The following is a 24,600-nucleotide window of genomic DNA, read 5'->3' on the forward strand; positions in this document are numbered from 1 at the left end:
AGAAACACATCACAGAATGAGCGTCTGACACACAGATATGTACTTTTAAGCGTAATGCTTTCAGGCTTCTCTGTAACTGCTGACAATTTTAAGCAATAATCAAAAAAGGGCTTTATTGATAATAGATCAAGGACGACCGAAAGCGTAAGCAGCTCATGATTTAAATCAGACTTTAAAAAACGTTTGTTTGCTAGGAAATCACACTGACATTTATGAGCTATATTGGAGCTTTCAATCATGAAGTGATCACATCATCCACACATGGAGTTCATCCAGTTGTCACGAACTGTTCCTTCTTCCTGAACACTTGTCATAAAAATGGTGTTTTAAAGTGTACACTATTGACACTGGCACCTCAACGGCTATTTATGGGGGAGTTAAGTCACGTAGAGCGATCATGGTGACCAGATGGTGTCTGATTGTGATCAAAAACTGATCCGGTGCTGCTAATAAACCTTGAATCAGGGGCTTTTCAGCGCATCAATGGACATCATCATCGCCAAGCCAGGAAGATCAACTATTGTTTCCACGGTACAGAACATACTGATCAATAAAAATGCTGATGAAATTACTTGTAGATTTCACATATTTGAGTCTGACGCTAATATCAGAAGACACCACAGCTGTGCAGAGTAAAACAAGAATTCAAAAAGACTTCCAGAAATGCCTTTAATCTGAGCTCAACCGAAATTCTAAACATTAACAATGAAAAAAAAATTCTCCTATTATAAAACATTACACGTACAATGCAGCCATTGTCTATCAGTCTTAAAGCAATGTCAGAAAACCACATTGATGCTGCGCTGCTCTGCTGTGTTACTGACAATTGATTGATCTCATCCTGTCTTGCTTCCATTTCTTTTATCATTCCAATTCAGAGATGGAAGCAGAAGTTAGCCTAGTCATCTTCATCCTGACAGTGATGGCTATGAAAGCTCTGTGGTTCTTTGGCATCCTCCTTTGTCCTGCTGATCTCACGCTAACCAGGAAGTCCGTATTTGTCCACTGATCCCCTGTTGTTGTTATTATTTATGAACTAACTATCCGGCTCATAGTCAGTCACGTCAGCGCCAACAGCAGGTGTTTTATCACACGGCGTTTTCTCGCTTATCCTCCACCTCTTCCTCTTCATCGCTGCTGTCTGTGATCTCTCCCTCCTCTGTTTCTGTCTTTGCCCGTTTCTCTCGCGGGGGTTCAGTGTCAGGGCTGGTACTGGGGGTTACAGTCAAGACGCTGGTTCCCCCTGAGGCGGATGCCCCTTGGAGGAGGGGTGAAACCTGGGCGACATTGTCCTCCTCCTTGTGTTCCCCTCCTTTGCTCTTCAGTGCAAAGCTGCTGCGGTCAGATGCAGGTTCAGCTGTGTAAAACAAGCTTTATCAGCAGTGAAGTATGACATGTCCTGCATACACAAATATGAATTTTTCTACTTTTGTATTAAGTGCCAAAACAAAGGTATAACATGTCTGGTTTGATATCTCATGTCATGCAATAGTCGGGAACATTGGGATGTAAATGTTGAAGCAATATACTGCTCAGCGCTGGAGCACAGCTGGACTCATACATAAACAGACATGGTTGAAAGAGAAGGACAGAATGAACAGATTGTGAGTGGTGACGCTGTTGGCTTCATGCTGCTTTACCAGGACCAGCGAGCCAAGCAATTAGTTATGCAATAAATTATGGTGAAAATGTGAAGGAAGGGCCACAAAATAACGACTGTGAAGAAGCAGGACTGTAAATCATAAGATGTGACTCCACAACATAACCTCCACACGATCCTTTAGTGGAAAATTTACGACTTAAATCCTCGACGTGTTCGCCGATGTATTTTTCTCATATCATATAAAATGGTCATCTGGCTGGGTCTACAATAAAACAAAAAAGTTTTTAAAAAATAATTTAATTTCCTTTCACACAAATTGATTAAATCAACAAGTTTGACCCCAAAGTAGTCCTGTGATTCCATAGTGGATTTTATCCTTGGTGCATCGCTACAACCTGGGGCAGGTTACAGAACGACTGGACACCCCGAAAGGTGGAACGGAAACGTCATAAGTAAATAAGCATCTAAAAGAAAAAGAAAAAAAACAGATATTGAGCTTTTGGCTGATGTTTTACTTCTGCTTACATTTTCATGCAGACATTACTCTTACTGTTGTTTATATGGTTGTCATCCAGCTGGTGCAAGAAAGGAGACGGGGCATGCAGTCTGGAGTCCCCTCAAAGGCTAACGGCTAATCCTAGCTGATCACTGCTAACTGCCTGTATTGCAAATCCAATTTTCACTCTGGATAACAGACTGAACAATTTAAGACTCCAGCTAACCTCTTAGTCTGCGTCAAAAAGGACCGATTTCTGCGTTCTTATTTTCTTGGAAATACAGCTGCATGAAAACATTCCATGCAAAGCCTCTGGTCTTGACCCCCTGTAATCACCATGGAAACAGGCTGTGCGTTAACGTCAATAACGACTGCCGTGTCGCAAACCATCGTTCTCCATACGTTGAACTCTTACTGGTGAAGTTTTCATTTATCTTTGGGAAGGCCTGCTTCTTTACTGACATCGGTGATGCCAACAAACATTTTTCAGCATCGGAATGAATTAGAGTTAGAATCAGTCTCATTGTGGGATAGGCTCCCTTCACACAGCAGAAAAAATATTGACTTTCCCCCCCTGTCAGTTCTGTTTTCGCTGTCATGACTGCACCGCACACCATCAGGACCGCATCGGCAACACGCAGTCAGGACACAACGGCGAGTCTCATCATCTGTCATCCGTCACTTCACAACTCATGTGGTCACTGTTCAACAGTACATCATGCCCCTTTTGGTTAGTCTTTTTTGGACACAGTCGCTGTTAAGGTTAAGTTTCTGTGTGTGATGTTGTGCAGAACACCGTCATGTCTGTTGGGGCAGCATGTTGCCATAGTGAAAAATAAGAGAACAGGGAGTCTTTTAAGTCTCTGGTTGGAGAAACCAGGACATGATACAATGCTGCTGGAATCGGGAAGTGGACAGGGGTTTGGCGTTTTGGGGCCACGCAGGTTTTGCCTCATGTCATGGATCAACCTTTTCATTTGGTTACAGAAAACGTAGGTGGAAAAACGGAACAAAAAAAGAATGCAAAAAGACCCAATTTTCTCCAACATAGCATCTCTAACATTCAGAAATTAGTTTAAAGAAATAATTTTGATACTTAATGACATTTAGATTTGAGATGATGACGTTTCTTACCAGATCCTTTCAGGGGATAGTCCTTCCATTTATCCCTGAGTACGATGTGAAGCACCGGATATTCAATCAGTGTTTTGTAGCTCAGGTTGTCCCGTAAACTCTTGTGAATGTCCAATTCATGGTACCTGTGTAAAAAACAAACAAACAAACAAACAAACAAAATGCTTAAAATAACAAATAGGTGGTTGCAAAATAATTTCCTAATGGATAAATTATATATTTACTTCATTGCAGGTAATTTCAAGAGATTATAGGCGTAGGAGGTATTAAAGTGGTACAAATTGTGACCGTTACAGACACGACTCAACTTGTGACTGTGGCTCTGGATTGTTGATGATGAACACTGATGGCTGAGAATCTTTTAAAGATTGATAGACATTGGAGTCTAGCTTGGCATACTGAAGATGATTGGTTTTTGTCTCAACAGATGGAAACTGACTTAACCAAGTAACAACTGCGTCTCTCACAAGCACACCGGGCGGCACCCACCTCCTCCTTCAGCTCTTTGTATGAGGTGACATCAGCGTGGTCTTGTCTCTAAGTAGTCCTGTCATGCATTAGGGATGGTCATAAATCATCAGACTGCATATTTGACTGGATTCTTGGAAAACGTGGGTTGCCTCTACGCTCAACTGGTTCAGAACCGTCCTGCTTTGGCTGTCATCGCCGAAACACAAGACATCGTATATTTTGGATGTATAGAGTAACTAACTAGACCTCTCCAACTGTCAAACTGGTGCCAGAAGATTATTGAGCCATTGTTTGTTTTACTAAAAGCATAAGCAGACTGAAAACCGCCCAGGTAGACACCCTCTTCCAAAACCAATCAAAGCACTCTGCTATAACGTGACATTTACAGGTCTTTACAGGCGGGCGAGGTTCCAAGAAGTCCTCCCACTTGGAGGTTTCCCCTGGTGGGCTTAAGATCATTTTGCACGGTCCCAGAAATAAACAGCAATGTGTACTGGTAGTGCCTGCAGAGGGCGGATCGCTGCTTCCTTTTCATTTATTTTTATGCCTAACTTGTAATAAATTAATGCTCATGGATGTTTTTTATTTAAGTGAATAGACAAGACAAACAAAAACAGAAGTGCTTTGTGAACAACAGTCCCCTTTAGCAAAGATTGTGGAGTGTCAAAGCGCCAAACATTTCTAGAAACACAGATGAATGACTCCGCCAAGAACATACACCGAACACACACACACACACACGCACACACGCACACATCTGGACTGCATATAATGTTCTAGTGAATGAACAGAGACGAAGACTGATGCTCTCTCAAGAGATGTCCCAATAGTTTTTCATATAAGACTGTGAAGCAGTGAAAAGGTGAAAGGACAAAAACACATTACAAATATTTTGATTAAATTCCCAGAGGAATACAGCATTTAATCGGAAAGTCTACAAAATAGCACCAGCATTTCTTTGAGACTTATTGTAAGACAAATGTTCTCCTTTGAGTTCATGTTAAATGTGGACACTCTGCAAATTGCTCGCTGCAAAAGGCGTCAAGGATTACTTTGTACGTTTTTTCTTTAAGTCAGCATTTTTTTGCCAAAACCGTTTTCGTAGTGTTCTGTGTTGTTATGTAACGAAAGACCCGCGCCTGGTTTTGTCAATGTTGTGAGAGAAAAAAAATCTCACCATGCATATACTGTTAATGCCAAAGTTGGAAGATATATAAACTACGGTAAATGTGAGAATGTGCAGATCTTTGCAATTTTCCAGCAAAACATTATACATGCACTTCACTAACAGCCCAAATTGTGATCTTAAAATAATCCGTTTGTATTCCAATTTGCTTTTTTTCAATTTATTTCATGTCAATAAACAAAAGCTACCAATAATCCTCGTGTAAATCTTGTGTTGTTTTGATATAAATTAAAAATTCTCCACGACATTCAATAACATTAAACTTTGGTGATACAGTATGGAGTACTCAAGGCCTGGCGCTCTCAGCCAGTTTTTAACTCATAAAAACTGACTGCTTTCTATATATTATACAATTGACAATCAGAATGAAGCATATAACGATTTTTTGACAATCCAGTGTTCCTTTTAAATGTGTCTGACACCCTTTGAATAGTTTTAAATCTTGTCCTGTTGTTCAATTTTACTGTTGACGGCTTATTTTCTAAGAAATCTGACCAGTTTGGTATTTTTTTTGGTAGCAGCCTCAGTTTACAGCAGTTTTCTCGTTTCCTCTCTTTTTTCATTTCACTCACGTCTGCATCCAGTAAGCAGCGATTTGCTATATTTCTGAGTAATTGTAACAGAAGGGCGATCTGACACGCGAGCTCGGTTCACTCAACGATCGGCCGGGCTTTCTTAATTCGCCCACCATGTTTGTTACCTTTCATGTGCACAAACAGTGCCTTAGAGGAGAGAGTCAATTGAGCAATAATTCAGTGATAGCAGACAATAAAAGGCTGTGAACCAGTTCAGCCTTGCAGGAGACCAGATGAAGAATGTTCTGCACAGCAACAACACGGTAAACTTCAATATAACTTTAAGGGAAGCTAAACGACAGCAGATTGACGAACTGAGGGGGGCGAAGGACAGGGTTGGCCACAAGAATGTGAGAGACAGCACTGCTTGGACAGGACAGATAGATCACTGTCTGATAGGGTCCACAACACACACACGCTTCCTTTTTTTGGTTGCAAAAGTAAAAACAGCATCTCAGCTTTTTGAAGAGTCAACACAAGCACCAAGTTCTGTGGGATTCGGCCGGCCGAGAGGAAAAGAAGAGGTAAGGGAAAAGACGGGAGGCATCCAGTGGATCTCATGCGTGGAATGAAAAAAAAAACATTACCAAAATAACACAAACAAGCATCCCAAAGAGTGTGAATAGTTCTCTTGAGGCACAGCCCGTCTCCTTTCCAGTAAGAGAATGTTGACAGGGTACACGGCTATGTTTCATTTTAGCATAGGAGCTTCTTTATTGGGATGGGCTGATATTCCAGTAAGACGCTCAACAACAAAAACATGCAGTCATACTCTTTGTGTTAAACTTGGCAATTGGCCTCTATGTAACCATGACGACTACAGACCATGAATTCATAACATTTATAATACCTTTCCAAACTGAGCCTTTCTTCCAAGACTGTGCTTGAGCGAAGCTTTGACCCTTTTTGAGACCCTGATCATCCCATCTGACCTCCGCCTGCTGAGAGCTTCTCTTTCTAGCTACATTCTGCACTCATGATCTTGTTATATGAGGATGCCTAATCAATACAAATATCACTTTTATTTCTCTACTTCCATTAATCCATCCTCAATCTAATGTTGACAATCAACACTTCAAATGTGGACTCATAAGTCCTTTCATTATGCACGTCATACTCAGAGCCATTAGGGCATGACAGGAAAAGAGTGGTGAAAGATAAATAGGCATGGAGAGATGGTGATTTATGTCGACCGATTAGTCACGATCGCAAACCAGTTATGAAACACTCTTTATTGGCTGTGTGAGGAGACGATAATAAAAATCTTTTTTGGAAACTGAGATCACTGTAATACCAATTTATCTATTCAAAACCTTTTAGGAAATACATGAATCACACATGCAGTTATCACAAACTGAAACTTGCTTCCCTTTCACGTTCATTGCTTAATCTGATCCGTGCCAAGAATGGGATCTACTCAGGACAACAGTTTCCAGACAGCACTGACGGAGGACAGGGTTGTTATTTCACCTTCAGTGCCTGCAGGATTACATGATGGTGCAACAAAGTAAAGCTGGAGGTGCTGTGGTAGCTCTTTGAATTCCGAACCCCCTACTGCCACGAAAAGCAGCATATTGTCTCAATAATCAACACACCAACTGTGTGATGGCCTCAGACTGGCATGGCCCACACTGTCTACCCATTCAAGCAACAACATGCTCTCGGGAGGTGAGTCATCTTCACACATGGCAGCCATGTGAGAGTTTTTAACATGGCACCTGAGCTAGGGCTCGCTATGCTTCTAAATCAAACAACAGCATCATGTAAAGTATATTTAGAACTCCTTTCACAAGGAGACAGTGCGTCTTTTAACACATTCATTTGTTTTACCTCATTTTGGTGATTAATGAAGTTGCAGCTAACAGGGGACTGGGCAAAGGTGAAGGAAAACAACCCACAAATATATTTCTCTTCACACACATACATATTTTCTGTAAACCTGTTTTGTCTTGGTGTAGATGGTGTGATTTTATTTAATTTTTTCTTACTTTCTTACAATATTAGTAACTTTTGAGTACATTTTAGTTTAGTTTCCCGCCCCCTGAAAATCCAAATGTACTGAAGCCAGGATGGGTTACTGCAACTAGAGTACGATACAAGAGCAGCAAAAAACTAACCAAGTCTTTTTCAAAACATCTGGGGGTCTACGATTTAAAAAAAAAAAAAACACCATGCAACAACATAGCAAGTTAGAGCATTTTAGCCATTATTTCTATTCATCACAAATGAACTTTTGATTAGATTTGTCTCTAGATTTTGATTAAACCTGGTATATCAACAAAAGGGGCCGAGCGAATTGGTTCCATCTTTTTTGAAGAGTGCCAAAATGGTGTAGTCTCAAGATAACACTGATGGCCCTCCACAAGCGTACGTACTTGTGAGAACCTGAGCCAAAGAGCAGGGATTGTGCTCTCAACAATGTGTTGACAATTTTTGGAGAAGTACATTCCAAGGAAGAAACCATTAAAGTCTGGAGATAAAGATGAAGTAGGTGCAACCTACTTTATGGAGTCTTATGAAAGTTGTCTTAGTAGGAAGAGGAATTTGATAAAGGTTCATTTTAATTAAAGGCGAGGACTGGACCTTAGCAGGGCTATGGATTGATTACCCTTATTATCAACTCTGAGTATGTAGCACTTAAAACATTCAAAAATAATGATTCATTCATTACGAAGGTGACAATAAATGTGCGTAATATCAGACATAAGTAACATTTAAAAGCGTTTAAACAGTCCTTAAATTTGTGAGGGTTAAAGGTGACAGCCTGACAGATGTTATCCTGGCATGCTTGCAACATTCTGTGCTCTTCTTTTAATAATTCCTCACTATGAACTTCAGTGAAACATAATTTATCTGCGTATGAAAGCTATACAGCCCAGCCCACTGAGGAAAACAAAGGTAGCATGTGTGCATTACAAGAATGAAGGATGACATGGGAGGTTTCATGATGTTTCTTGCTGGTTATGTGTGTGTGGGTGGGGGTGGGGGGTGTTAATGATTATGAGTGTCAAGGAACATTATTCACTCCGTGACTAAGTGGAAATGGAAGACAGCAAGATAATATGAGAGTAGGTAAAGCAATCGATACCACACCCTGAGGGTAGAAAAGGAAGCAGTTGAAAGTGAGTGACAGTGGAGGTTTCAATAAAACAGATGGAAGACGTGACGACGAGAAAGTTCCTGATCAACAACACTTCCCTTTGTTGACATTCAATTAAAAATGGGAGAAACAAACACTTCATGGCTTCTTTCCCAACATTGTTGTCACTTTGCAGGAATTTACAAGTCAGTGTCATGTTAATAAATGACCTAAATAGAATTCAAGCAGATGAAATAAATCAGTCTGACAGAAACTGCGAGCAATTGGTGAAAAAGTCACGTAGATTGGGTGTCTGAGCAATTTTGACACATTTTTACAAATCAAAAATGTGGCTTTGTTTTATTTTAATCTGAAATATCAGTCATATAACTCAAAATGACTTATATTCTTTTAAAATCATATTTAATTGCTTGTCAAACTGCTTTTGTGGAAAAAAAAAACTTTTCTAATTTCAATTCAGTCTTGGGCATCAGCATTTTTTTTTGTGCAGATTTGATCCATTTATTATGCATTTAAATAACCACACATTATTCTAAATTCTTGGACTGTGTAAAATGAAATTCAGGCAAAAAAAGACCACTATTAGCCAGCTTCAAATGTATCTTAAGTGCTTCATGTATTTTGAAGTAGGAATTCACCAGTACATAGTTTAATATCAGAAATACGTCCCAAAAATATCTGTGGAAAGTAAAATTCACCTCACAGAGTTAGCCTTTCTCCCCTCTGCCTTCATGAAGACCTTCACATGATCAGAAGGGGCGTGGACGTACACTTTCAACCTGAAACAGAAAGTCATGCGCGGGTCAGCATTTCTTAAGGGACAAAAAAAACAAGAAGCACATTGAAACCAAGCAGAGTTTTTGTGGAGAACACCAAGGCGTTTAAAGAAGTGCACCGGTCTACAACCTGTTTTCTACAGGAGACTGCTTCCTGCTATCAGTAAAAAGGTCAGAGGAGCCAGACAACTCTTCTGAGGTTCTCAAAGATACTTTTTCAAAAATTGAAGTAAATGTTGGGAGAAACACGAATCTGGCAAATAAAGAGGGAATTGGAACAACAGCTAAATTAAAAAAGGAAGTGGAAGAAAGCATGCTTGTAGGAACTCCAGAGGTGAATAGAATCCTGTGTGAATTCAGTTAATAACGTCATTTGGATAATAGTGGAATTGATGCATATGTTTAGACCTCTTCTTCTTCTTTTTATATGATGTTAGAAAACCGTATTACTTTTTTTGGATTTAAAAAGGGTTAAACAGCAATCCATGAACACGGCAGGGGAAATGGAGTTCAGCCAGAAACCAGGATTGCCTGAGGGACGCTTTCAGGTAAGGTGCAATTTGCCAATTGGTTGGTTTATCACACTGAGGCAATAGCTCACCTGCGAGTGGCAGGGTTCTCTGCTTTTAAGACTCAACCTGCAGCATTATCTGAGGCCATTCAAGTGTGTCCTTCTCATACCCCTCTAAATGTGACGTGTATGTTAAAAAAGTGTCTAAAAAACAACTGTTGTTTACGCCACAGAATAACAAACACAAAAATCCCCCCCAGAACCCAAAAGTACCAGGGGAACTCAGGAGAATGAACAAGCAGCACGACCGCACACCACATTACAGAACAAGATGCAAGTCATCTAAACCAAACCAGTCGCGTCCACCAGGACGATCACACGTGACAGCACCAAAATCACAATCATTCTGTTATCCAGGATTAACGGGAAGAAGCTCACTTCTGACGAATCACAGGGTCAGACTTTATAGGGTCGATATAAGAGGACAGAATCTGTTCCAAGGTCTGCCTGTCAGACACCCTGGAGGGAGACAGGAAGGGAGGGAGAGGGGGAGAGAGAGAAAAAAAACACAAATTCAACTTTTATTTTTTTTCTTCTTTTATTTTGATAGTCCCATGCTACTACTTTGTTCCTTTTACTGCTGGATCAAACTGAATTTCCCCACATGGGATAAATAATTATACATTTCTCATCTAATCTGAGTATTTAAGTAGAAAGTTTTTTAGATTAGACGTACCGGTATTGAACACTGCTGTGAAAACTCACCTCTTCTGACTGAACTCAGCCTTGCTCTGAGGAAAGATGAGCTTCAGGTGCCACAGAAATATTTGTTCTCTGCGTGAGACAAAGAAAAGTCACTTTTAGTTGAAATGCATCGACAATAGTGATGCGTGATGCCTGTTTCTCAACAGAGACGCATGAGGTCACCAGTATTCCCTTCGCTGTCAAACACAAATGCCCTTGTTTAAATTCAGAGCATAAAATTGATTAATCTTTAATCTGTCCAAGACAATACGCCTGACTGATTCCAAAATGTCGACCATCTGTGTGACCGTGTGTATAAATGAAAAAGAAAAAAAACACAACAACAACAAAAAAAACGAGGGTCACCATGGAAACTATGACATACTGTATACACTCAATACTAGGACACCAGCTGGTGGATATCAAATAATGATCACATCTTCTGGTTTGACGCTTTGGGCAGTAACTATTAAAAGTTGTTGGGTTTTTTGGGGGGGGTTGCTGGGCGTGCTTTACAACCAAACATTTATCCCTCAAACAGCTGCTGTATTCGTATCTAGTGATGTCATTATTATGCAGAAATAGCTAACAAAATGTGTTTTAGCCAACACAGTTTGAGAAGATCTTATTTCATCTTTACTCTTTTAGAGACATGGATAAGTGGTAACTTGTTGATCATTTGAATTTCACAGCTGAAGAATGAATGACCTCTTAGATACATTTAATACTATGAAGAGAGATTCCTGTTGAGTAGATGGAATAACAAAAAACATGTAAAATATTTTTCTATTTGCCGCTGAGGAATAGAACAGTGTTCTGGCACAGACATTGATAAGTCATTTGCTCTAAAGCCATACACTGAACTGAACTACAAAGGCTTGTGTTGACCAAGACCACAGAATTTGCCATATATAGGATGGAACTGATTCATCAACCCATTTTCCATCAGAGCAGAGGGACGGAAGCTTTGATGAATCCAAGGATGAAGATGAAACAAAACCCAGAGCGTAATTGCAAGGCGTGTATTGGAGACCTTGTTATTAGGCCTTGGTGCTCACCAACAGAGAACTAGAAGATACCGACACGGTTTCTTTAATATAAAGATTTTTCAATTTTGCATAAGCCCACCCCCCAATCCCAACCCCCCCCCCCCAAAAGGTGGAATGTTATGTAAAACACAAATATATATATACAGGTTTTTATCTCATTAAATTGAGCAGTGGTAAAACAGACAATTGTGAAATGCTAGAAAGCAACAGCTTGGAAATGTCGACAAGGTAGACAAGTTAGTTAGAAACAAGTTACTTTCATAATGAAAAACTTTTTTTTTTTGGACTAATCAGTAAATCTAAAATATTTAAAGAATTTCTCAAACAACAAGTAAAAAATTTTGGGTTTAAAATGTCTTATTCCAGTCTGTTATCATTTGGCTGACTTAATTATATGCGTATCTGTAATTTGAATGGGCAGAAATAAATCAAATAAATGTCTACCTGAACCTGATTGGGGTTGATCAGAATTAATGAGTTGTTAGAAATTTACACAACCATTGCTGAGGAAGAGTAAACGTGACATGAACTAATGACTTCCACAAAAGAAAGAAAAATCTAGTTAACTAAATGACCTCTAAGTGAATATTCCAAGAAACTCACTGATAATGACCTGCTTAACTTTACCCCATTTGTCTTTTGAAAGTAGTTCAGGTGCCTGTGAGCTTATTTTGCAGATCCAGATGGCAGCGTTACACAACTGGGGGGGAAAGGAGGAGTGGGGGGGGGGTCTTTGAAAACAGAAACCGGATCAGTACGAAGAGTTCAAAAAGTGTGCGCAGAAATGGTAGAACTCCCAATGAAAGGTGGTTATGAGTTTCCACTTGGCTGCATGGGCAGAGTGAAGGTGTAAAGCTGTGGGTAGTTCAGGCAGCAGGCGTGTTCGGATTGGTGTCGGGGGGCTGGGAGGGGATCCCCTACGTAACTGCAGGAAGCATTGAACATCTCCAGCCCCTTAATCAGAGGAATTTATGACTTTGCTGAGTTTTTGGCCGACTTTCGTCTTTGGTGCCTCGGCCTGTGCATGTGTTTGTACATGCAAGCAAATATGGGTGAAGCACCAGGTGTGATGCAATTATTCTGCCATTACAGTAAATGGAAACTATGTCCGTTAATGGAAAAGGGGCTTGCCCCGATGACGCATGCAATCATCTCAGACAAGACGGTCGAGCAACACCTGGAATAAGTACCATTTTTAAAAACAGAAAAGCATTAAAAAAGTGAAAACCAGAAACAGCAACAACAGTGGATCATTCCACTGAATACTGGAATCTGCAGGAAAAAAAACATCAAGATGCACCATCTAATCATTCAGAAGGTGTTGCTGAAGGCCTCGAGAAAGCAAGTCAACTGTAAACCAAAGCAATCATTTATCTCCCCTGTTGCGTGGCGTCTGGATTACACTCTGATCCGAGAGCGAGAAGTTCCTGTACCTTGTGCTTTGTTCCATCCTGGATTGGCTGTGGGATACACACATTACGTGTCATCAATGCATCAGAAGTATCCGAACTGATCCTAACTGCAGAATAAAATGGGACTAATTTAGTTGGGACGAAAACCCGACTGCTTCCAAATCTCTTGGTTTATAACTGAGCTGCTGAATGGGTCTCATTCTGGGACAGAACATGGGATTTGTGATCAGTTCCAGAAGCTGAACTTCGAATTTCAGATTCTGAATGTGTTTGTTATTGCCTGATTCTGAAAGCTCAGCGTCCTCAGTGAAAAACTTCTGAGGTCAGACAATATTTTAAGAATCCCAAGTCGCGCATAAAAAAAAAAAAAGAAAGAAAAAAATGGAAGTGGTTTTATTTTGTTGCTTCCCAAATGGTTGCTGTTTCCTCTTCACTAAATTGGCAGGACAACAATAGCTTGTTTTGTTTCCCTCACTAGGCTACACAATATTTACACAATAAAAATAGCTAAAAATCAGTAGTGTAGACCACATATGGAAACCTGAACCCTTAAAGTACACCATAAAGCCCCCCCCCCCTTCTTAACAAAGGTCTGTTGTTGAATTTGTAAAAATAAAATGCATGGAACTTTGTTGTTCTCTCTTGCTTCAAACCAAAGCTGAGCAGGTTTTCTGCATTCATGAGGGAGGCTGAGGAATTCCAGACTCAGAGCAGGATGGATGAATTCATTAACAAGAACACACACTTGCTCAAACACTGTGGATTAAGTATGTGACTGGAAACGCTTGTGCCATCAATGCTAGAGAGTAGTTTGGCAGTCAGAGCAGATCCATCTGGCCGGATTAAGGATAGGATAGATCCAACAAAAATGGCGCAACATAAGAAACCATGTGTCCCGTGTATCTGCCCGTCAGAAGCAGATGCCAGGATTTGGGTGGCAAGTGGGTGCCGGTGGAAAGAGATGACAGGATTTTGGGTCCTCTCTGCTGAGATTCAACAAATACATCTAGTGTCCAAAGCTATGGCTGGATCCAAAACCTCAGGGCGGAGTGGCAGAGAGGAGACAGATTACAGGCAACTCTATCCTGAAACTATTTCTAAATTCTGGCTTTAGCCTCAGTTACTGGACAAATGCCGCAATGTAAAGTCAAGGATCTGCTTTCCCCAAGTTGCTCAAAATACACTCCATCTCAATACTATAAAGGAAAAAAAGATGTTAGCTCATGCAGTGCTGTATATGCATGTACAAAGAAAAAGACCAAGACCAGAAAACATGGTTGAAAGGATGGAAACGTGATGAACATAGATTCTTATTAATATCAGGGCAGAAAATATAACATCAGGCCATGTCCACATGTAGCTGGGTACAGTATTTCCAAAAACAAATACATTTTTGTACAGTTAAGGCTATCGTCCACATGACAACACATATTTTTGTCACAAAAAACAATGGTTTTTGAAAACTCCGGTTATGTGTGGACGGCTGTCACAGGAGTTTTAGGACACGTCTTGCCTGCGTGACGTCATATGTGGTTGGGACCCGTCTTTATATTTAAAAACAGCATGGATGTCTTTAAAACTATGTTAGTGGAAAAAAGTGTCCAGGCCCCTTTTACTATCTTGTTTCTGCAAGAGTAAGTGCTGCTGCTTCACACTGAGCACCGACGGAGGTTGGTTTTTTTTCCGACAGATAAACGTCCCACGTCGAAGACATGTTGACTAACATGTTTGACACTTGAGTATTTGTTCATCAGTTTTTTTTTTCTTATTGGAGTGATAAAGTTTACAGTATATACTGTACACATTTCTTAATTTCTCCATCTCTATCTTTGTTACTGTTGTTTCTCTTTTGTTACAAACACAACCTGGGGGGGGATTGTCCTCATCTCGATGGGAATGGAACCCTGTTTTTATGTACAAATACAGCAAAATTCATCAATCATTCATTTCTCTCACCAAAGACATCCGGATCAGACAAAAAAATTCTTTATTTTGCTTTTTTTGGTAGTCACCCTTAGAGCCAGAGTATTAGTTTGGCTTAAAAAATGAAAAAGTCTGTAGCCCCATAAGTTCTTGTTTTACCAAAGAAACAATATAATTCACTGGCAACAATTAAGAACCTAATATAACTTCGATAACCACACGATACACGTTGACTTTATAATCCTTGGAGCTGTTGAAGCACGCTGACTTCTTTTGCTTAATGTTCAGCTTGTAATTTCACGTACGCAGCTGCAGCTACGTGACCGACTGTGATGACGGTGTTTGCGATACTGATTAAACTGCCGTTTGCCTCAGATGACAGCCAGCGTAGACTCTGCTCTGCATCAGCAGTGGTTAATCAAACCGATGGCGGCCAGAGGGTTGTCTGCTGCATTCTGAAAAAATACTTGACTAAAGCCACAGTAGATTGCTTCTCTTAAACTTGATATCCAGACAGCAGGAAGTGTGAGGCACCTCAGTGTGCAGAGAAATCTACCACGGAACATGCCTCTGTTTGCTTTAATCCGTTTGTGCATTCATTCAACACGTGCGGTATTTAATGCACCACTTAAATTTCCTCAAACCTGTGATGTAACTGCCACATTGCATCATTCAAAATTGCATTAAATGGTCTAATCAACTTTTCCATTGCGAGCTTTAGTTGCTTTAGCAGCATATTTTTCTCCCACACCTTCTCAGCAGGGGATAATTGTGATAACTGAGAACATAACCCAACAATGTTCACTACACTGTTCAGCAAAGGTCCGATGGGAAATTTGGCGTGTTGCCGTAACTCCAGCTCTACAGCAAATTCGGTTAAGCAGTTTGTGTGTGTGTGTCTCAATGTCTACACTGCTACGCAATAATAAAAAAAAAAGGCAGGTAATTATATTTATTCAGATTTACTAGGAAACATGCACTTTTTTTTGGTTAAACTAAATTAGAGGTTCACTGGTTCCTGAACCCAGTAGTCATAATTTAAGTGGTGAACTTTGCTCCATTCTGTTTGGGAATGACTGAATATTGCAAAGATGCTGCGTCCAAATCTTATTATGGTGCTATAACTTGTTATCGTTTAACCTGTGGAATGTCCCAAACTGCTGTTTTTACAAGCATTACACAAATTTACCCATGTCCAAACTTTTTAAAAACATGTTTCTGGCATCAAATTCAAAGGAAGAGTATTTTTACAGAAATTGGTGAAGATGAGGTAAAACATTTAATATATTTGAGCTGTCTTCAATTCAGTATGATATACAGTACTGAACACTGGAAGGGTTCACCTAAGGATCCCATTCTGATTGATGCATGTTTTACCCAGCATCCCTTTGTTTAGCATCAGGGTATATACTTTTCTTCCCGTCTGCGTCATTAGATGGGATGACATTTGCTCAGGTATCCAAAATTTGGCATCGCAGCGTAAACATGGTGAGGGCATTAGTGACTGATCTATTGAGAAGGTACCTGGATAATTTGTCTAAGACAACGTGTTTGGAGTTGTTTGAGCTTGCAGTGTATAAACCAAATGAATTCAGTAAATAATTATTGGATAAAGGCTTCGGAATGTCTCAATGGAACAGGATCAGGGTTTGATGTGTTAACACAATCTTTGAATAAGAAAAGTGTTTATACTTGTTTTCCAAAGGGTCACAGTCACAGGTCACCACAGCGCATTCGTTGACAGGAAGTAGTTGTAGGTAAATTTAACCATTAGGTGGCGGTCATGTTCCAGTTAATAATGTGCCACTATCAGAAAAGAAGAAATTATACCTGTTTATTTTCAAGAAAAACAAAACAAAAAAAACAACAGCCCTGTATTTTTAACAAAAAATAAGTAAATCTACTCATGTATTTAGAATTTGCAGGCAAAAATAAGAAACAGTCCAACAGGGACGTCTTGAATCTTTAGTGGCTCTGCAAAAACCTTCAGTCGTCGCTGAATGCCCCAAAAGGTTTTTCTTTTTAAAACAGCTTGAAAGAAAACTGTGGTTAAATGAGAGATTTATCATGTTAATGCAAAAAACTCATGCATTCCAGATAACTTCATAGAGTTTTGACAGCCTAAGACTGCACTTGGATCCCTTTTGTATGGAACAATAGTGTTTCCAATAAACATCTACACTGACATGTTAAGGAATCTTTCTGCAGGAGATTATAACTCTCTTACTGTGTCATTAACTTGTAATCGATTTCTGAGATCCCTGCCCTTCGATGCCTATCGATACCAGGAAAAAGATTAGGCCTTCTCTAAACCAGAGAGCCGATTGAGGCAGATTCCAAACACTTGTCAAACTGACAAACGTGGCATAAATCCACAGCTGCTCATATTACTAATTATCTCAAGTTATTAGAGAAATATGTTTAGTTATTATCCCCGGTTGCAACGTGTTGTCAAATCCACTCAAACTGCCTATGAGGAAAATGCACTGCCATGCCAGGCTGAGGCTGAGGAAACATAATTCCACCCTAACACAGCTACTCCCAATGTTCTGCCAAATGCCAGCTATTATATACTTACCCTCCAAGGGCTGAACAGAGAGGCAACAGGCAATTTTTAGCCACTCTCATTTCGGTTTATGCCTTTTTTTTTTTTTTTTTTAGATTAGCCAATGAAGAAAGGTGGAAAGAAATCAGTTGCATGCTCATTGTTCTGCATACAAACATTTAACCAAGACACAAGCTAACAAACACACATGTGTTCACACTTAACACACACACACACACCATTGCCAGGCATGAAAGCCTTCTAGTCAGCTGTCTGCCAGTAATGATCCCTCTCTGGCAGCACGAGTGCACAGCATGAATATGTCGCTAACCAGCTGCAGTCACACTGCTCACACATCTGCTTTTTATATTATGTACTTGGTACATTATGAAGTACTCGCTCCCTTGAACCCTCACAATTTACTGTATACCTTTCATCCCGTCCCTTGTGTGCGTTTGCTGGTTCGCGAGCGGGACACCGCTGTGGTTAGCTGAAAGACTAAACGAAGAAATACGGCCACACAGCTGGTCAAAGATTCTTTATCAGACAGAAGCATAAATATTCTTCATGTATCTTTTGTTCAACCACTCATGGGAATTTAGTTAGACCTTAAATAACAAAAACTTGACAGATTCTAGTGTCATGTGACAAACATTTTTTGCCTGTTGGAAATGGGAGTGTGGGGTAGTAGGGTGTGTACGGCTTCAACCTGACACGAGGTTCATTTAACTCCACGCTCGTAAGAAGACTGACGGACACAACAGATCAGGAGACGTTTGGGATGGAAAAGAGGGCGGTGACAGAGAAAGTAATGACATACAAAAACAGCTGGAGGGCCTGGCTAAGGGTTCTTTTAGCGGCAGTTCAAATCAGCACACATTGTTGTCCCTGGGCATTTCTGACTCGTAAAACTTAATATACAGTTCAAAAACCATTTTCCCCTCTTCTCCTCCTTTATTCTTCTACTGAGAGATTAGTGGCAGGGCTCAAAAGAAGTAGGAAAATAAGTAGCACGACATTGTCCAAGGAGGGGAAGAGATGCCAGGCGTGACCAACAAACATGAGCAAATTGGAAAATTGCCAGACAGAAGGTGTTACTTTTTCTTTCAGGGCTGAATCAGATAACAAGCATAAGTCTCCAAATAAATGCAAGTCTGCAAACACACACTAAACAAAAACATTTTTCCTGAAAATCATAAAACTGCTCATGAACTACACGTATTGGGTGTTGTAACAAGTGTTAATTGTAATTTAAATGAGAAATTGGTCATTAAAATGCAGTTTCTTAATTGAACACTAGCTTATTTTGCTCCTATATTTGAATCTTAAATCTCATAAACACAGCTTGAATTTCTTAAAAACTTTTTATTTTTATTTTGACCGGCAACGGAAGAGCATTCATGAAAATAAGAAACATTTTAACAAAAGTGACACTAACTTCATTAAAAAAAATATATTCCTGACCGACAAGAAAATTCATAATCAACTCACTGCCAACTAGTGAATCTGTAAATATAATGTCTTTTAGACTTTTAATATTAGTTCATGACTGAATCTCCCTTGAGAAATTAATCAACTCACATCAGACGCCGGTGCATTAATGTCAATAACGCCTCACTGCCTCCAGTAAGAGATGGATCTCATGTCAAGTACCAGACTATAGATAACCAATACAATGATACCACTGCTGTTAGGGCTTAACAAGAGTGCCATCCTGTGGTAAAGTAAAACATCACTAAGCATAAGCCTATTTTGGTCCAGATATAACAGGGCTTCACTTTCCCAGAAAACCATCAAGACTTTGATGGAGCGAATCTCAATATGTCTGGAAATGTTTCCAAGAAGTGGTGCACCGATGGAAACACAAACAGATCTCGTGTCCTGTTTATCGTCTACTGTTGGTGATATGTGACAATTACACAATCGTTAACACATTTCATTACAGCCCTGTTTATCTCATGAAAGCAATGACATCAAAAGATTTTTTTTTTAAAAAAAAAGATGGTTGTGTAACTTATAATGGTTTTGCCAAAAGCAAAGCAAGTGTTGAGTACAAGTTGTAAAATTATGAGTGGAGTCTCGTATAAAACGAAATCATCTGTTACTTTTCTGCTCTGAAGTCAAAACACATTAGTTTGAAGTTATTTCATTCTTACTTTCTCAGGAACGAAGTGGAGTTTTCTCTGCTCTTCGTGAAGGTGATGGGGAGGAATCTCAATGTGATGCACATCTTTCTGGCACTGGCTGCAAGCTTCTTTGCCTGGAAAACAGAAAAGTGATGACAGTAAATAGAACAGTACATTATACTGTTATAGAACAGTACAGAACAAACAGTTATCAACCTGTGATTCGATTCATCTTTAATGTCATAGTCACAAGTTCCAGCTCATCCGTTCGCACGTGCAAGTTTCTTCCATAACAGGGACCTGAATATTTCTGGACTGAAAAGATCTGTTTAAATCCACATACATAGTGAATCCCAAAGGGAGTTTTCACTATTAAATGTTGATGGCATACACATAACCGGATTAATCAATAATGAAACATCCAGTAGTAGCTGCAAGCCTAGGAAGTATGAGGTAACTTGTCCACATTATTCTATATTAAATAGTCACAGAACAACAGTGATGGACTATGGCCAAGCTTGGCTTAGTTTATTAGGTGCAAAACACATCTAGATTTATAAGAGGGAGCATTAAGAACCTAAAAAGGTTTTTAATAGAGATCTTACAGCAGTACAGCTGAGTCAGAAAACTGTTTATTGGTTTATTGCATGTAACAGAGGTCTTCTAATCTTACTCTTGAAAATATTTGGTGGGACCACAAACTTGCAGGCATTTCAATTTCGTGGAAAAGTTGGTAGTTGGTGCTGGTGGTGTCAGGGGGGTTGTCTTTGCTATAAACAAAACCTTCTTATTTTCTAACACTCCTGCAGCTCCTTTTTTTTTTTTTTTTAGATCAGATTGGAAGATGGTGAAGGACAGTCAAAGAGATTTATTGAAGGTTGGGCCATATGAGGTTAATAATCTATTACTGCACTTGCAATGTTCTGGTGGAAACCCTAAACCACAAAACTCATCATGTGCCAAGCCTTTATCTCTTTCTGAGAATAAGCCTCATTATTTTGATTGATATGTGCCCACTGAAGCATTCACTGACTTTAAAAAGCAAGCGTTACGCAACGCTATCCAATGTCACTGGTGTTGTCTGGTGGTAATGGTACAGGTGAAGGCTGGCAGGAACATTCAATCTTACATAATTTAATGTCAGTGGTTTGGACCAATGGCACCGAGCATTACATAACTAAAGCAACATATTATATAAGTAAAGAAAATAAACGCACAAAAACATTGAGATGATGCTTCTCTCTAAATGTTAAGCTAGGTTTTTTGCTCATCGTTTTCACAATCACTATGAAATACATTACAATAATCTGACAACGGATTATTGACATGTGCGTGTGTTTGCTTTGAATATCATTGAATCTGCTGTAAATGTCACCACAAATTTTTTTTTAAAATCAGTTTCACCCCTCAGTGCCTTATTTTGTTCTTCATTGAATTACTTGTGAATCACTGTGCTTGTAGATGGTTTACAAACATTGCATTCGGTGCAAAAAATTGCACATTTAAAGCCACTTCATTTGATTTTCTTTAGTTACCCGTTACTTTGTAGGTTCTGATTATTAATACAAATTATTGATATGCTACTGCATTGTTAAATTAGCATCTGTAACAAGAATAAAACCGCAGTCCTGTGTTACTTGTGGTCGTACTCTACACATTCAACATTAAGCATGGAAGCAAGTCAAAATCATGGACATACTTTAATAGTCATACGGGGAGTCTGGATGAGACCGTCTCTAGTCGCACCGTCAGCAAAGCGTCCCGTATCCTCCAGAAACCTGTAGTCTGCAGAACACACAAAAGAAAAACTTGGTTTGAAAATCTTCAATATCAGCAAAGATGCAAGGATAATAACTTTATAATTCTGGAAAGACTTTCAGTTTTTCAGTCACTGATGGAGTAAAGAACATGCTCACCACTGAGAAGTGCAATTTCATCAAACTGTGAGATGGACACAAAGGCAGTTTTATTCCTAACTCCACTGCATCCAGAATTTTTCTTATGCGTTTTAACACACTGTAAGCTGGAGAATACACAGAAACAGATGGTTAGGTAACACATTAGGTAACATGTAATTTTCTAAAATAATTTAGTTTGGCAACATTTCAGCTTGCTGGGAGAGGAGAAAGAAACAGACAAAAATTCAACAGCTGTTATCCAAGGACAGCAAATCTGCGTCAGAGAAAGAAAATTGCAAAACAACAGCGCAGCCCTGTCTAATTGAAAAGTATTTTACTACACTCACAAAAGCAGAGATGCCAAAATAACTCCATGACTGGGTTAGCAGTAAACTGATTGATGGAAAACAAATTAACAAAACTAATCAATTCTAACACCTTTGGTTACATTGATAACCCTACTTCTTTGAGAGCATGAATGAGGCCTCTCACTATGTGGACATGTTCCTAAGAGGTACCATCAGCCTTTTCAGAATAAACACACCTCCTCCTTATAATGCTTTTTTTGACATTCTTGTCTGACTGCTTTGTATCAAGGTTTTACTTTTGATCGCAACGAATTAACTCAGACATTACTGAGGCTATGATAATTCTAAAGAATCTGATATTGGATTTTTTGAAAGACCTTACTAAAAGACATCCAAGAATGGAAAGACAAGTTTTCAGACGCTCATTATCAGACAAGTAGTTGTCCAGGGTCAAATGAGAGCCTCTATCTGAAGATACTATCTTAAAGGAATGCTGATCGTAACCCAAAGAAAACAGGTAAAAATGGGAGAAATGAGAAAGAAATCCTAAGGAGTTCCTTGATAAACCCTAATGAAATATTCAGGTACAACCTTCAATATGTCATGCAGCACTTAAAGTTTAAGCTATAAATGCTTCAGCATCAGCAGAATTTAAGGAACTGGCCACATTTCGTTGCAGGTACCCCAATGTTGCTGGATGTAAATAAAAGTAAAGCCAGTAAAAATAAAACGCTTGTGAATCATAAACATTGCCTTATTGCACACAAAGATAAAACAGAATTTATTGATGTGATTCTTGAGAGATATCTGCTTTTTTCATCATAAAATACAGAACTCGTTTTGGGGGTTTTTATTAGCAATATCAGACACAGATGGAATATGGCTTTTATGCTCCATGAAAAATGATCTCATCAGAGAAAAACAGCAGATGGGAAAATCCACTTACCAACAGGAAACCTCTCAATCATGTGATCTCACTGTAATCTTAACAGCATGAATGCTCAAAGTTATGAAATCAAATTCAGAAAACTGCCCACTCAATAATCACTCAATAGATAGATCTCTCTCTTTCTGACTGCTACCGTCAATAATTTCTTCCAATATGGACAATACATATTTAAAGACAACATGGGTCATGTATTTTTCCTGTCCTAATTCCACCTGGATCGACTTTCATGTTACTCCATAGTTGTTCATCTGGGGCAGATCATTTTAGTCGAAAAAAGACATCATGGAGACTGTAAAAGAACTTTTTCTTTATAAGTGCACACACAAATATTTTGGGTTTCTTGTATTTAAAGGGCACGATTATAGTCAGCTGGTTCCGCATCTATAAATCAAGAAATCATGTGTTTATGAATACAAACCATTCACAAAGTACAGTAATGTAAATCAGCAAAGTGATAATAATAATGTAATAAATAATAGTGTAATAAACAAATTCTTTGAGGAAGCACTTCTAATCGTATCCTTAGCATCATTTGCTTATGAAGGCTTGTCAAACTTCTGAATCAACATGAACTCTGATCAAGAAAAAGCAACAAAACACAAACACACATTAAAAAAAATAATATGAGAGCTGTCGATTTTATATATTTCTGATCCTAAATTCCCTCTTGGGCACCCTTGGGACTGCCATTTGGCAGGAAAATACACGCATTGCGTGCAAAATCATCTGACCTGCAGGAATGGGTCAGACAGGCAGGACATCTGTACTTCGACTCGTCTGATCCACAAATACCACAGCTGCAGAACAGACAACAAGTTAGCACTGCACACACAAGCTATGGGCAGTTTTATGGGTTAACTTTAAATAATGCAAAGTTTAAGATGATTGAGAAATACATTCATCGGAAAGTAAAGAAAATCATTGTTGTTGTTTTTTAGTCTCGTATTGCACCTAATCGAAAACTACAGTATAAAGAAGAAACCATGAGAAGTTGTAGTTATAACGGGAAGTAGGTGGTGTCCTGTGATGAAGCTAAATATGAGCTGGTTTTTTTTTTTTTGCTAAAGTTATGACAAAACGGTGTTTGTGGTTTTTATTGCTTTTGTCTAAAGGTTAAAACTTCGACACAAATCAGATATTGGTTCGGGATTACAAGGTAACGCGAACGTGTTAGCAAAGCTAGCGGTCTGCTTCTGACTAGGTTTACGGTTTAAGCTCCTACTTTGACAGAGAGATCTTCCTTTTGGTCTCTTTCATCTCTTTTTCCATTCCGCCGTCTTTCACTTCGCTCCCACAAGTTGACATCATGTTTCTAGTTGGAAATAATTATATTAAAACAGTTTACAAGATGTAAGCACCGTCTTGACACACACGCGTGAACGCAGCACCAAAACAAACTCTTTTCCGCCGGTGGCCGCACGTGGGGTTCACTTCCGGTTATAAATCGTCTCGTTGGCGCCTCCGGGCGTTAGTAGATAGAACTACAGGGTCCTCCTGTGACGTTAGCGTTTAATAACACCACCAACAACAACAGTACTGTAATAATAATAATAATAATAATAATAATAATAATAATAATAATAATAATAATAATAATAATAATAATAATAATAATAATAATAATAATAATAATAATAATAATAATTACTGTACATAATGCTAAGTGCTTGCCAGAATAGAAGTTGTGACAGAATAACATTCATGTTGAAGATCAATGAGGAGTCAACAAGAGAAAACCATTGAAACTGCAAAGTAGAAATAAATTATTATAAAGCATTAACATAAGCACAGGCA

At 39.1% G+C, this 24,600-nt stretch overlaps 1 protein-coding gene across 1 annotated transcript; it reads right to left on the reverse strand.

Annotated features, from left to right (window-relative positions):
• Positions 1-24,204, reverse strand: znhit6 (zinc finger HIT-type containing 6). Its single transcript, XM_068319546.1, has 10 exons — positions 24,029-24,204; positions 23,538-23,603; positions 21,568-21,674; positions 21,351-21,436; positions 19,682-19,785; positions 10,618-10,686; positions 10,291-10,371; positions 9,264-9,344; positions 3,234-3,358; positions 1-1,357 (listed from the first exon to the last, which is right to left on the reverse strand). The coding sequence occupies exons 1-10, from the start codon at positions 24,112-24,114 to the stop codon at positions 1,089-1,091; spliced, it is 1,074 nt and encodes a 357-aa protein (XP_068175647.1). The 5' UTR covers positions 24,115-24,204; the 3' UTR covers positions 1-1,088.
• Between the last annotated feature and the right edge of the window lie 396 nt (positions 24,205-24,600).

The sequence above is a fragment of the Antennarius striatus genome, chromosome 7, assembly GCF_040054535.1.
Source record: "Antennarius striatus isolate MH-2024 chromosome 7, ASM4005453v1, whole genome shotgun sequence".
Lineage (NCBI taxonomy): Eukaryota > Metazoa > Chordata > Actinopteri > Lophiiformes > Antennariidae > Antennarius > Antennarius striatus.

Excerpts from the sequence above, each read along its gene's own strand:
- znhit6 (XM_068319546.1), bottom strand. The coding sequence starts at position 24,114 with ATGATGTCAACTTGTGGGAGCGAAGTGAAAGACGGCGGAATGGAAAAA. Across the intron at positions 21,675-23,537 it reads TGTCTGACCCATTCCTGCAG|CTTACAGTGTGTTAAAACGC; the intron begins GTCAGATGATTT and ends TGTATTCTCCAG. Across the intron at positions 19,786-21,350 it reads CTCCCCGTATGACTATTAAA|GCAAAGAAGCTTGCAGCCAG; the intron begins GTATGTCCATGA and ends TCTGTTTTCCAG.